The 12,673-nt window shown below is 42.0% G+C and overlaps 1 protein-coding gene across 1 annotated transcript in view; it reads right to left on the reverse strand.

The window, feature by feature from the left end:
* Positions 1 to 2,035: 2,035 nt before the first annotated feature.
* itga9 (integrin, alpha 9) overlaps positions 2,036 to 12,673 on the reverse strand; it is a 46,847-nt gene continuing 36,209 nt past the window's right edge. The window contains exons 24-28 of the mRNA XM_056435223.1: positions 11,125 to 11,250; positions 10,793 to 10,912; positions 10,613 to 10,708; positions 5,961 to 6,080; positions 2,036 to 4,391 (exon numbers count right to left, since the gene is read on the reverse strand). Coding sequence (XP_056291198.1) covers positions 4,293 to 4,391; positions 5,961 to 6,080; positions 10,613 to 10,708; positions 10,793 to 10,912; positions 11,125 to 11,250 — 561 coding nt within the window. The 3' untranslated portion in view covers positions 2,036 to 4,292. The remainder of the gene's footprint in view (positions 4,392 to 5,960; positions 6,081 to 10,612; positions 10,709 to 10,792; positions 10,913 to 11,124; positions 11,251 to 12,673) is intronic.

Below are 12,673 nucleotides of genomic sequence, written 5' to 3' on the forward strand. Positions count from 1 at the left end.
TGACTGTATTCTTGTGAGCTAATATTATTACTGAGTCAGGCAATAACATCACGGGTCAAAGGTAATGACAGAGGTAAAAACACTGATCTACTGTTCGACATAGTTGTGCAAAGGTACTGAAGTGACTTGCATTGCAGCATGGGCGCATAATATCATGAAAAATAATAATTACGGGGTAAGTTAGAAGTCCCAGATCATTTAACCTAAACCTTGAACACTGATGGGGAACAAAGCGAGCCTGTGACGATGTTGAAATTTAAGGCCCAGGATCCCGAATGAAAACCTGGTTCTTACATAATGGCAGGCCTATTTAGTGCCACACTTGCAGACATATTTCAAACCAGGAGCAGAACAATCATACTTTACTTTGGCTACACCCAGGAAGACGTTTTGTGTGGCCGCGATGAGTTCCTCTCGGTGCTCAGTCAAACCGGGCTGGATGCTGAGTTTCTGGGCCGCCAGCAGCACATGCTGTCCAGACACGGTGACTGACTCCAACAGGGACGACATCTCCACGTGCAAAATGTCATCCTCCGTGTTACTTATTTGCCTGGAAGTAAAGAGATTAGTGTTGATCTGAGAACACATTACACCCATCAGTCTCTTCTGGACCTCAGGACCCCCGACGTACGCACCTGGAGGCCACTGCTGCCATGTTCCCGGTAGCTTTGGCCACAGCCTGAGCTGCACCCTCCAGCCGACTCAGCTGCTCAGCTCCCTCGGCACTGTCACACAGCAGCACCAAGTGGCACAAATGACTTGCCATCGGGGCGACCACCTGCTCCACCGCCGCGGTCCTGATCAACCCGTGATCAAATATAGACGACATGGCTATCAGAGGGATTCTCTCGGGTCCAAAGAAAATGAGGTGTTTTCCCCCATGGTAGCTGAATTAATAAGTCATGTGCTCCATGGAGAAGCTTGTGCTTGGTATCAGTGTTTCATAGCAACTGGGGTCACCTGACCAAACACACACACTGCTACTGCTTCTTTGCTGGTCACCTCACCATGTATATTCTTTCCTGACACATTGTTGTGAATGCAAAGGTACAGTGGCACTGCTCCCACGCGCAGAATGTCATATGATGCAACTGAATATTGTTTTCACTAGAAATGATCTAGTACAATGTATTCTTGTTTTACTTATTGATAACTCATGTAGTCGAGTGGCTTTAGCAGTGGCTTGCTTTGCCATTCAATATTCTTTATTAACAACAACACTGCACACTAAAGAGCTTCATCTACAAATATCTGTCCGTCAGAAGTGAATTTTCGTTATTTGTTCTATTTCATACTGCCAACAGCACGTCAAGACTTACGGCGTTAGATTAGAATCATGTGCCGAAGTTAGCACAACATCTGGATTGGCGTGCGCCAATGAAACAGCAGCTGGAAGACTCGTCTGCGGGTTCCCGGTCAGCTACAAGTGCGACTGAGCAAAGGACTTGTGTTTGTAATAAGATGAAGATGAATAAGAAAAATTACAAATGTTTCCAGATATTCAAGATGCCATCTTAGTCATCTCAAAGTTCAAAATTGTATCCAAACAAAAGAAATTGACAATTAATTTACAATGAGTTAACACTAAAAGGCAGAAAATCCTCAAGATGGAACTATTTTTGCTTGATTAAAAAAAAAAAAAAAATGGTTTATTTAATAAGGGACAGTGCACATTGATAAAAACATTGCAGTAAATGTGCCAGAGTTGGCCAAGAGGCTATTTTTCATCTGTAGTCCCTTATTATTTACAAATTCTGAATAAAAAATTGCCACTGAATAACTTTTTGCTTAACAGCGTATCATTTGAGCTCTAGAATATATCTATTGTACATAAGGACTAGAAATTAGACCCATATAATTAGAATGCGTTTCTTGAACCCAAAAATGTGTTGTTTTACCAAATTTGTAAATGTTTTCAAATGTTTTTTAAATATGTAGTTCATAGAGTGTGTAGTGTATGTAGAGCAAAGCAGCCAGCAGAGAGCACCACACACCAACCCACAACTACACAGGACAAAAACAGGATAGAGCCATGGAATTTCACTCAAAATTATTTTTCAACAGATAAATATACAGCTCCAACATGACTTTCAAAATCAAACATACACACTATAGTGAACATTATATTCAGTGACAGTAGTATACTCAGAACAAAAAACCCAAATAACGGTGCGACTGACGGTGTCCACGAGCATCAGTTCAAATTTATTAATAAATGGTCAAGTGTCGGTTTCTCTGCATACAGGTCGCATCGGTTTAACAGAATAGGGAGGACGTGAATGTGTACAGTATATGCTGTCATGCCAGTGGAATTAAATGTCAAAATAAACCCTATCGGATCAATAAAAGGTTCATACAGCAGAAATCAGAAAGCCAAGCAATCATAGTGAGCCGTAAAGTGTGTCAGCACGGAAGTGTGACACTTATGAAAACATAGATTTTGTTCTTTGGCTTTGCTCATTTGAATCAGACTCCAGACTACTGCAAAATATCTGAATTGATTTGATGACATCTTATTATCATAGATACATTCTGCAAAACTGACATCCAAATAAACATATTTTTGGGTGCAAGATTTACTTTTCTTGATGTTAAATTTGCGATAAAGCTCCACAAATGTATAAAATAGTTACTATTCTTATTTCTTTCAGTAACTATAATATAAAATGTACTTTGCTGTCTTCTGTCAACTTTCATTCACAATCAAACGCGGCGCTTGAACAACTCTCGGGAACATGTGCTGTACAATGTGAGTACTGAGAAGCTGTGAACTTTAATCGTGGCAGATTTTTGGGGAGCTGACATTCCTTCATGTTGACTTAAAATGAACTTTTCCCATGAGCCCCAAAGAGCTCGTTTATGTGAAGTGATTGAGTGCAGCACATTCCCACCTATTTTTAGGGCATTACTCATGGCACGGGCCCCTGTAAATGACTGACGGTGGACTCCCATCGCAGACTTTCATCTGGCCGTGGAGAGTAATGCATCTCATATTTCACACTAAAACCCAATGCATAACAACAGAACGGGAACATTACATATGGTCTGATTAGGAGAAGTCTGGAAAGGTTTTGGAATTAAAACATGATCAGGACTCTTGCCGTGATGTATATGAATCCTATCCCACAACATTTCAGTCTTCACTTGAACCTGGAAACCTTTAGGGATCCATCTAGAAAGTCAGCTGCGTACCTGAGCGACAGATTCTTGCAAAAACAGCTTCCGATAATTCACTTAACTCATTTGCACATTGCACTTAGCAAGCATTTGTTCATTCCAATTTAAAATAGACAAAATCACTTTGTTACATCCACTTTTCTCAACTACAATGGACTGCTTCAAAGCCAGACCATAACAAATGGAATGCTTATGAAAAGTCCCAACGCTTGAAATGTATAATTCAACTGCTTCACACGTGGGCAATAAAGGAAACATGGTAAATAAAAGGTTAATAGAGACCTCTGCTGTGCGGTTGATTCCCACATCCTGAGCTTTGTCGTAATGACCCCAGAGAGCGCGTTTACTGCGACAAACCCGGACAGCACTAGCGGATGACATGAGGGGGGCGCAGCGATTTAATCCTTGGTGTGTGGGTCTGAAACATTGAATTAGCTCCGGCTTATTATCGGTGGGAGTCAGATGTGTAAACCAGATATTCATAAGTCGGAAATAGAACAGAAAAGATACAATCTCTCACTCCCAGGAAGAACTGAATATACAAACAACTCCAATCATATACTTTACAGGACATATCTTTGGCATAAAAAGTAAAGCTATGAAGCCAAGGCATTCATTCTTATCAAACATCAGTGCTTTTAGGAAAACATACTGGAGATACAGTATGTTTATAATGGCCGTCAAAACCCCATCGCTTCTTGAAGCCCAGTTTTATACAATATGGCTTAACGTGTAGGTATAAAAATAAATTTGCCCTGAGGGTTTATTGTCCACCAGTATTCATGCTGTCGCTACATCCCCATAAGGATGTGGCTCTCCATCAACAGCTCCACTCTCGCTGGCTGGGAGTTTCCTCCTTTGAGATTGGCTGAAATCCACAGCAAGTGTCCTCTGGCAAGCCACACTGTCACGTCAGAAGCCTGTTTCCTGGACCACCACCCACACAAAAATATCAAGTCTCCAAAAAATGTGGAGAATATGCTTTTCTTCCACATATGGAAGACTGAAGGGCCTGGTGCCACTGGGGCGGCTGGGCTGCGAGACCACGTGCTATTGGATCTTTCTCGACCCAATCCCTAATCTCATTGGCTCCTGTGGGACCCCCACTACAAGTCTCAGTGGTTCTTTTCCATCCAGTCCCAGCTTTCATCACTGTCCTTTCGGTTCTTTTCAGCCTCGATGATCTCTCTGTAGTGCCGACGGAAGAATCCCATCTGTCAAAGAATGAGCGGGACAAAGATGGTGTTTAGTAAGGTGCATCTGTTGTCAGGTCCCTTTGAGTTCATATACTTTCATCTCTGATGATTATTTTCCAATCCTAACTTTTTAAAGTTGATTTTCCCCTCTTGAAGTGCTGATTAAAAACAAAATAAAATGATATCCTGAATCGTTTAGGATACTCTGAACATTCAGTCTTTGGTATATTTCTTTTTTTTCAAATATATGTTGTCATCTCACAACGAGGTTGAATAAGAGTCTTTGTTTAAATTGTTCATACATTTTAAAAGAGAGCATTCTATTGTGTTGCAATTCTCTGGGAACAAGGAAGATGAGTATGTGTAATAACACTGATCTTTGTATGATAATGCAGTTGACAGAACGGGGACTTGTTGGTGCATTCAGGGGCTCAAACACAGACTTATGAGAGTCAGCTGCAGAACAGAAACATCTTTGATGCAAAAAAGAAAAATCTATTCTACATTTTCTTGCTTGACTTCTGGATTTTAATGTACACACCCTGTGAACACAGTGTTACTCAGAAGCTGACTCAAGAGTTTCACAGAATACATCACTCACGAGTGAGAGTTTATTAAAAGAAGCTCTTCTTTAGGCTGCATTATCACAATAATAACACAAGGTTTTAACTAATATTATTAGTATTAGTATTAAATTAAAATTTAGTTCATCATGATGGATTATAACATGTCTTAGAGTTAAAATATATCTGGAAGTTGAGATTTATCTTGAAGTGAAACAAATGGAAAACAATGGATATTTTCGGAGATCGGAAATCAATTTAAAACATCATGAAATGTACGCTTTGAAAAATGTCTGCCAGTGCTGTAAAATATTCACATTTTGAAGTTAATAGGCTAAACCACAAAAAACCACAAGCATGAATAGAAGCACATCTAACCTTTCCCCTGTCTAAATATGTTGTTTATTTAGAAAAGTAATAGATTTTTTTTAATTGACATTTTACTACCGAGTATAATGTAAAGGAGATATGAGAGGATGGAGAGACTGTGTAGACTGTGTATGTAAACGAGGCCGCCACCGCCTTGGGATGATGCCTCTCTCACGACGACCCCATTCATTTATCTGCGTTTTACCACTACAGTTTATTCACACAGACCTGTACTCTCCTCAGGAATTTACAGAAACGAGCAATACAGGACATGTGCTGCTCTTGGAAGTGGGGTTTATTTTGGCACGGTCCGAGGACCTGGGCATCGGGGGGGCAGACCAACATTCCGAGGTTTCGTTGTGGTATTCCCGGCGGAAAATGAAGCCGTGAAAAAGGAAAGAGGTTCTGTGCTAACAGGGCCTCTGGTCATCAGAGTAATTGCCGTTTCCCTTTTAGACTCTTCTTTCATCTGAGTGGTATGGTGTGAATTATTGTCCAGTCCCTTTCCACGGATGTTAAAGGCCCAAAGCAAGCTCTCACCCCCGCCTCCTCCCTCCAGCTGTCCCTGTACAACTGCATACTGTGCGGATGGCGAGACACAACTCTCCCTTATTCACTTCAACTATTGATAGAGAAACTGTGTTTATGTGTTTACCTTCCAGAGTAGCACAGCTAACAGCAAAAAGATGAGGATGCCCACCAACAGACTGATGGCAATGATCCAGCCGACTACGTAACCCTTCGGCTCCTGACTGTGGAGGGCCTCGAACACCAGCTGAAACACAACAAGTCAGTGAGTCAAATACAATACACACACACACACACACACACACACGGAGGGGCTCACAAGAGTAACCATGAAGTCATCTCCTGCTAATGATGTAATGCAGTGCAACAATGAAAAACAAGACGCATCTCATTTCAGTCGCTTTAGCTTTGTGACTCTTGAGTTGAAGAGGCGCTCGCTTCAAGTAGTGAGTTTATTTTACATAGTCAACATTAAATCAATCAGTTCAGTAGAAAAGAAACTCAAAGAAATCTGTGTTTACTGGAAACTATGTTTCAAGCAGCATCCATTTGTCACACACATCAGTTGTACTTTATTCTAAAGGAAGAGCAACTCCAGCGAGCGTTTCGATCACACCGGGGCAGAACAAGAGGACGAGGTGGTTACTCTGACCTTTGCCTCACTTGCAACACACTGACATGCAAAATATTCACTTACCCTGTATGTTTTTCATCATACAGGGTAAGTGATCGTTTTTAGCCAAGCTGGGAGCAAGGCTCTATGGATGCCACCACTTTGGTCCAGAGTGAAATATCTAAACAACAACACATTGGATTGTCATGCATTTTATTTACAGGCGTTCATGGTCTCCAGAGGATGAATTCTACTTTGGGGCCCTGACATTTCCTTTTGATCTAACCACATGACTTTGCTCAGTACTTTGATTATGATAAACACCTGTAACAATACCATTCCTATAAGTCTCATCTGTACTGTGTTCTTAGTGCTACGGAGCAAATATTAGCATGCTTACTTGAAGATGATAAATCTGGTAAAACATAAGCATGCCATCATTGTTTCATTACTATTCAAAATAATATTTCATCCACCCCCTTTTCTTCAATTCGGAGCGTTGTAACGTAATTCAGAATTGAACAGCCTGGAAGAGCTTCTACAATAATCCGAGTCTGCTGTAGTTCTCTCCATTAGGGGCGGTTTATTCACATCAGAAAGCAGCAGAAACGAACCACGGGAGCTCTCCTCAACAAGAAGAAGCGGAAACCACACCCTTTTAGCACATCAAGATTCCATCTTTTATACCCAGAGCTCGTCACAGGTGCATATCCCATCTCGTAACTGGTGTGGGGGTCTGTCTATTGCCCTCTTGCCCTCTATGTAAATACTGATAACAAGTGTGAATGTTGAATACTGTCAGGCGTGTAGCTGCTTGAGAGCAGAGACACAATATATCTCTCTCACAGCAAAGTGCCGCCCTCTTTCTGATTGCCGGAACCTAGACATTACGGTCCCTTCAATAAATCAGATTAATATTAACAGCGTCACGCCTTTAAACCGATCTGAGAGAAATCTCGGGAGGCTTGGCAACTCTGGAAACAAATAGTCTGGTTCCACAATAAAAAAGAGCTATTTAGGCTGTTTCCCAGAACACGAATGAACACTGACCTGCTGTATAATCAGTCACTGACAGCAAACTCAGTTCACTTAACCCAGTTCGCACAATAACGCTCAACTAAAAGTTGTCAGTGGACAATAAGAAGTATCCGCTTTTTAACTCCAGTATTTTTATTTTCTAACCATTATCATTTATGTGACAGTTAAATAATAATTCTTTACTTGCAGTAAAAAAAAAAAGTTGAATTCAATTATTATTCAACAATTACATGGATTGCTTGAACTAATTAACAGTGGTTTGACTTGAGTGAAATGTTGTATTACTGCACATCAGCTAAGCCTGCGTTAATGTCAGCAATCAGGCATTAAATGGAAAACGTCACATTCACTGGGATCATGAAATAGATAGTTAATTTAATGATGGTCACAAACAAAGACAGACAATTTATAATCTCCCAAATGTCAGATAATCTTGTCTAATTTGTGACTGCAAACAATGCTGGGGCAATTTAAAAAATAAAAAATGACTGAGGAGTTCACTGCGACAGTGTACAGTGCTGTATGCTGCTTTGAACCTAAATGTGGCATGAGACGCCGACCGTGAGCCAAGACAAAACCAAGCGGATAAGTGGAGATTAATCCGTTGAATAGTTTCCCACATTAACACCTCGCCTTGACTCCAGCCCTGGAATCTAACTGTTGCAATGCATGCCAAGGCGCTTGTGTGCACAGGACAGATGAAAGCTCTGCATGTCGTTGCCCTCTGACTTTCCCAGTTTAACTTGTGCAATCAGATCATTCTAGGAATGTCTCATTGAATGTGAAGTTCATTCAAATGCAATGCTAAGTTTGTAACTTGCCGATGCACAAAAGAATCCTATCGATTCATGTCCGTTTGTTTACATGTCAAGGGAGATTAAAAAGTGAGCTTGTAGTCGGTCTGCTGTGACCAGGGTCCACAAATCATACTTTCCTGTGTGTACTCTAGCCAGCAGGGATCCTCAGGGAAAATGTAACTGTGTTTACTAAAACCTCGAAGGGGGAGGGAGCACACTCTATAAGTGCTGAAAGAGCAGCATGGGATGGACATATTCATAGCAGGTCTGGATTTCTCGAGCACGTCTGTAGTTCAGGGTCAGCAGAATAATCACTTGAGAGATCCCACTGCGAGCAGGCTGGGTGCTCAATATAATCATCACTTGTGATCTGGTCGGCTATTCAATCACTCAGCAAACAACAGTGGCGGGGGCGGGGGGGGGGGGGGGTCTCTGTCCTTGAGCACAGCTGAGGACCCCCCCAAAAAAAGCCATAGAAGTGCCACCATAGAGGATACCTACAGGCCCCAGCTGCTCCCTGGGCTCACATCAGATTGTCTAACCGAAGCACAATGTGCATCTAAAGAAAAAATGTATATACTGTATGCGTATTATTGATATATTTCTGCTAGCACAGCTGTGTAGTGAGTACCCTGTCCTTCAACCAGAATGCCTTCATTCTGCCCTGCCTTTGAGCAAAACACAGCAGCATCACCCGCTGCAAATGTTCTGTTCTGCATTTGAGCGTGTGATTCGTGTGATTCGTGGCAAGAGAAATTGTGTGAAGGTATTTCCCTGCCACCGGGGAGACCGAACTAAAGTGAGGCTGTGGGATGCAAAACCAAACCCATGAGCTGAAAGCACTCCAACCTATGGGGAACTGAACGGCCGGGATCTTCACATTTGGTAACTTAAACCTTGTGTTGCCTTCGGGTCGATTTGACCCGATTCAATGTTTCACCCTCCTGTCGCTTTCGGGTCAATATGACCCGATTCAATGTTTAACCCTCCTGTTACCTTTATATTTACTAACATATTTTACCCTTGAGGTCAATATGACCCCAGCTATTAAAATCTCCAGAAAATTATTAGAATTAATATTGTTTTCCAAGTTTAAGTGTGAGGTACTTTATGTTTGTTTGTTGACTCCCGAAAGAATACCGACATTAAACATTGAATCGGGTCAAATTGACCCGAAGGCGACAGGAGGGTTAAGGCCTGCTTCTGATTGTAAAAAAAGAATTACACTCGGAATGCCTTCCCAGATATATTGAAAAATATAAATAATAACATGACAAAAGAAAAGAAAGAAATAATTTTGCTGTAAATATGTGTTGTGCTGCTTACCCTCACCCTTCAGTGCCATTATACATCCAAATGTAATGAGTTCAGGGTCAATTTCCTCAAGACATGCGTTGGAGCTTTTTACTGGCACAGGGTGGGTCCCACATCACTCTTTGGTTTAAAAAACCAATACATTTCATTCCACTGCATCTGAAGAAACATGAGCTAGCTAACTGTGGCAAAACAAGCTGGACTCTACCTGATAATGTTCTGGTGTGGTGATATTATATGTATATATTTTAATCTAGAGAAACCATTTGGCAGTGACATCCGTGGCACACTAAATGGCACACTGAGATCCACCACTGGACCCCGGCTGGGAAATAGCCACACCGTGTCATCGTAAGCAACTAATTTCACATCGTCATCTGACCAATTGTTAATATAAAAATATTAATAATAATAATAATAATAATCATTTATTTTATATAGCGCTTCTCAAGGCACCCGAAGTCGCTTTACAGAGTACAGAGTCCAGAGTCCAGAGTCATACACACACACACACACACAGTCATCCCTGTGGTGGTAAGCTACATCAGTAGCCACAGCTGCCCTGGGGCAGACTGACGGAAGCGTGGCAGCCAATCAGCGCCTACGGCCCCTCCGACCACCACCAACATTCATTCACATCCATACGAACCGGGGTGAGGCTGCGGTGCATGTCTTTATGATGGTGGGGGAAACCGGAGTACCCGGAGGAAACCCACGCAGGCACGAGGAGAACATACAAACTCCACACAGAAAGGACCTGGAACGACTGGGATTCGAACCCAGGGCCTTCTTGCTGTGAGGCGACAGTGCTACCCACTGAGCCACCGTGCTGCCCATTGATAAGACCTACTTTAAGTAGTTTTAAAACACACAAAAAGAACATCTGGCACCAGAAGCTGCTCGATTGTGATGTTAAATGTAATTATTTGATTAAACTTTTTTGCATTCTGATCAATTTGGCTGAAATATTACAATTAATGAAGTTAGAGGATGATTTCCTGTTAATAAGCTACTCACAGAAATGTCTTCTGGCAGGCCATTGGGCACCTCCACAGCCCTGTCGTTGACCTGCACGCTGCCCCTCATCACAAACTGGATCACAGAGGAGCTATCCTGTGGGTTGAGAGAAGTTACGTCTACTCTTGGAATCACAACAACCTGCATCTACATTTAACAAGCTTCTGACGTGTTTCTTACCCTCTTGATAATTTCAGTGTTGACTAGAAGCTTGATATCTATGCTCAGAGCTTCTTCTTTTAATTGTGGGCCCAGACTGCAGGAGATTGTCATACAAGCTCTTCCAGGCCGGTCACAGTCCTTTTGAAAAAAAGACAGAAAAGAAGAAACAGAGCGGGAGAGAACAGGAGAAAGTGTGTGTGTGTGGGAGAGAGAGAGAGAGAGAGAGAGGCATGTACGATGAACAGATGTTGCACTGACCAAACACAAAACAATAACAGGAACCCTCACAGAGGGCGACTCTCAAGTGCCTGCTGCGATGTCAAAGTGCAATGTGGGGGCTGCAGCCTTACTAAGACTTTGCGTCCTGATTTGGTAAAGAAGGCAAAGATGGAGTGGAAGATGTTCTCTCTGTCTTGGGGGATGGTGCACGGCGTCGGGTTCCTGTGAGGGGTGCAGTTTCCTCTGCCCTCGGCGACCTGACAGAGGACAGTGGGAGAGTTGTGTTGAATAGATAGTGAATCAAATGGGATGAACAATAATAAAGTCTTAGGTATAACAGAGTTGAGTTAACAGAGGACATGTGTCATTGTTGAGGAGTTTCTCATGTTAATGTCGCAATGCTTTAGGGGTTGAAAGCAAAAATGGGGGACACTGCACGCGATGGAGCATTAGTTAAGTATGAGTAAACAAATGATGAATTCACCATTTGTAAATGGAGTATTATATCATTCTTCAGAGCGTGTAGTGATTATAAAGTGTTACAGTTTATTTGTGTTTGTCCCAGTAACATTTTGTCTCGTTGGAGGCAGCAGTGGCCTCGAGAAGTCTGTCTGGTCCCATGACCCTGTGACACCTTATATAATCACTGAACGGTGATTTTATAAGAGACATTTATATCTGAGGCAAATTTGTAATCGTGATATTGGGCTATACAAAATAAACTGAATTGAATTGAATGGTATGAAGCATTATATTATACTAATGGTGACTCCATCATTTATAAAGTGTGGAACAACGCTTTATAAATGATGAATTAACTATTTACTCATTCTTAACTAATGCTTAATAGTGTGCAGTTATTATAAAGTGTTACTGTTTATTTGTGTACTCATACTTAACTAATGCTTAATAGTGTGCAGTTATCATAAAGTGTTTCCCAAAAAAGTACACTTAAGCACTTTAGTCACCTCAACTGGCCCAATTCCACTATTGTTATGAGTCTCCAGGGCGAACAGGAAGTTCTCTCCAAAAAGAAGCTGTGACCCCTCCCAGCCAGATTTCCCATATGGAGTGATTTAGAGGCGTCTGGTTTACTGCCCAGCCCCCGGGGATCAATTCTCCTTTCCCCTCTCCTCAGGCCGACCTGAAGCTCTGGAGGTGAAAATCTCCTCTGGCCTTCCTCATTGTCCTCTCTGTTGCCACTCAGCATGTCTGAGCTTTTTTTGCCGCGCTTTCTCATGTCCTGTCCTTCTGCTGCCGTTGCTTGTGTGACGATTCATCGGCTGCGCAAACTTTTAACACTCACGAGAACAGAAGAGAACATTACAAAATGACGATTGCGGGATTCTTTACAGAAAAACTAGTTTGTGTGGAGCAACAGTGAGGGACTGGTATATCATGTTTGAATAAATGGAGGTCTGTATAAAATGTAAGAATATCTGGCTATAAAAAATAAGTGTACAACTGTCCGGTGTGCCACAGGCTAGACTGTTAACAGCGTTAATGATGTGTATTTCCAGGCTGGGGATGGTACTGAGCAGCAGCCAGCTCTGCAGGTGTCCCATTCCCATTTCGTGCAAGCTGTCTGATCCCCTGAAAGTGATTCCAGATGGGCTCAAGGAGGGTGGGATACAGTGGACCCTGTCTGCCCATTCACAGTCTATACAATTATCAGCTTGA

The sequence above is a fragment of the Pseudoliparis swirei genome, chromosome 17 (genome assembly GCF_029220125.1).
Source record: "Pseudoliparis swirei isolate HS2019 ecotype Mariana Trench chromosome 17, NWPU_hadal_v1, whole genome shotgun sequence".
Classification (NCBI taxonomy): domain Eukaryota; kingdom Metazoa; phylum Chordata; class Actinopteri; order Perciformes; family Liparidae; genus Pseudoliparis; species Pseudoliparis swirei.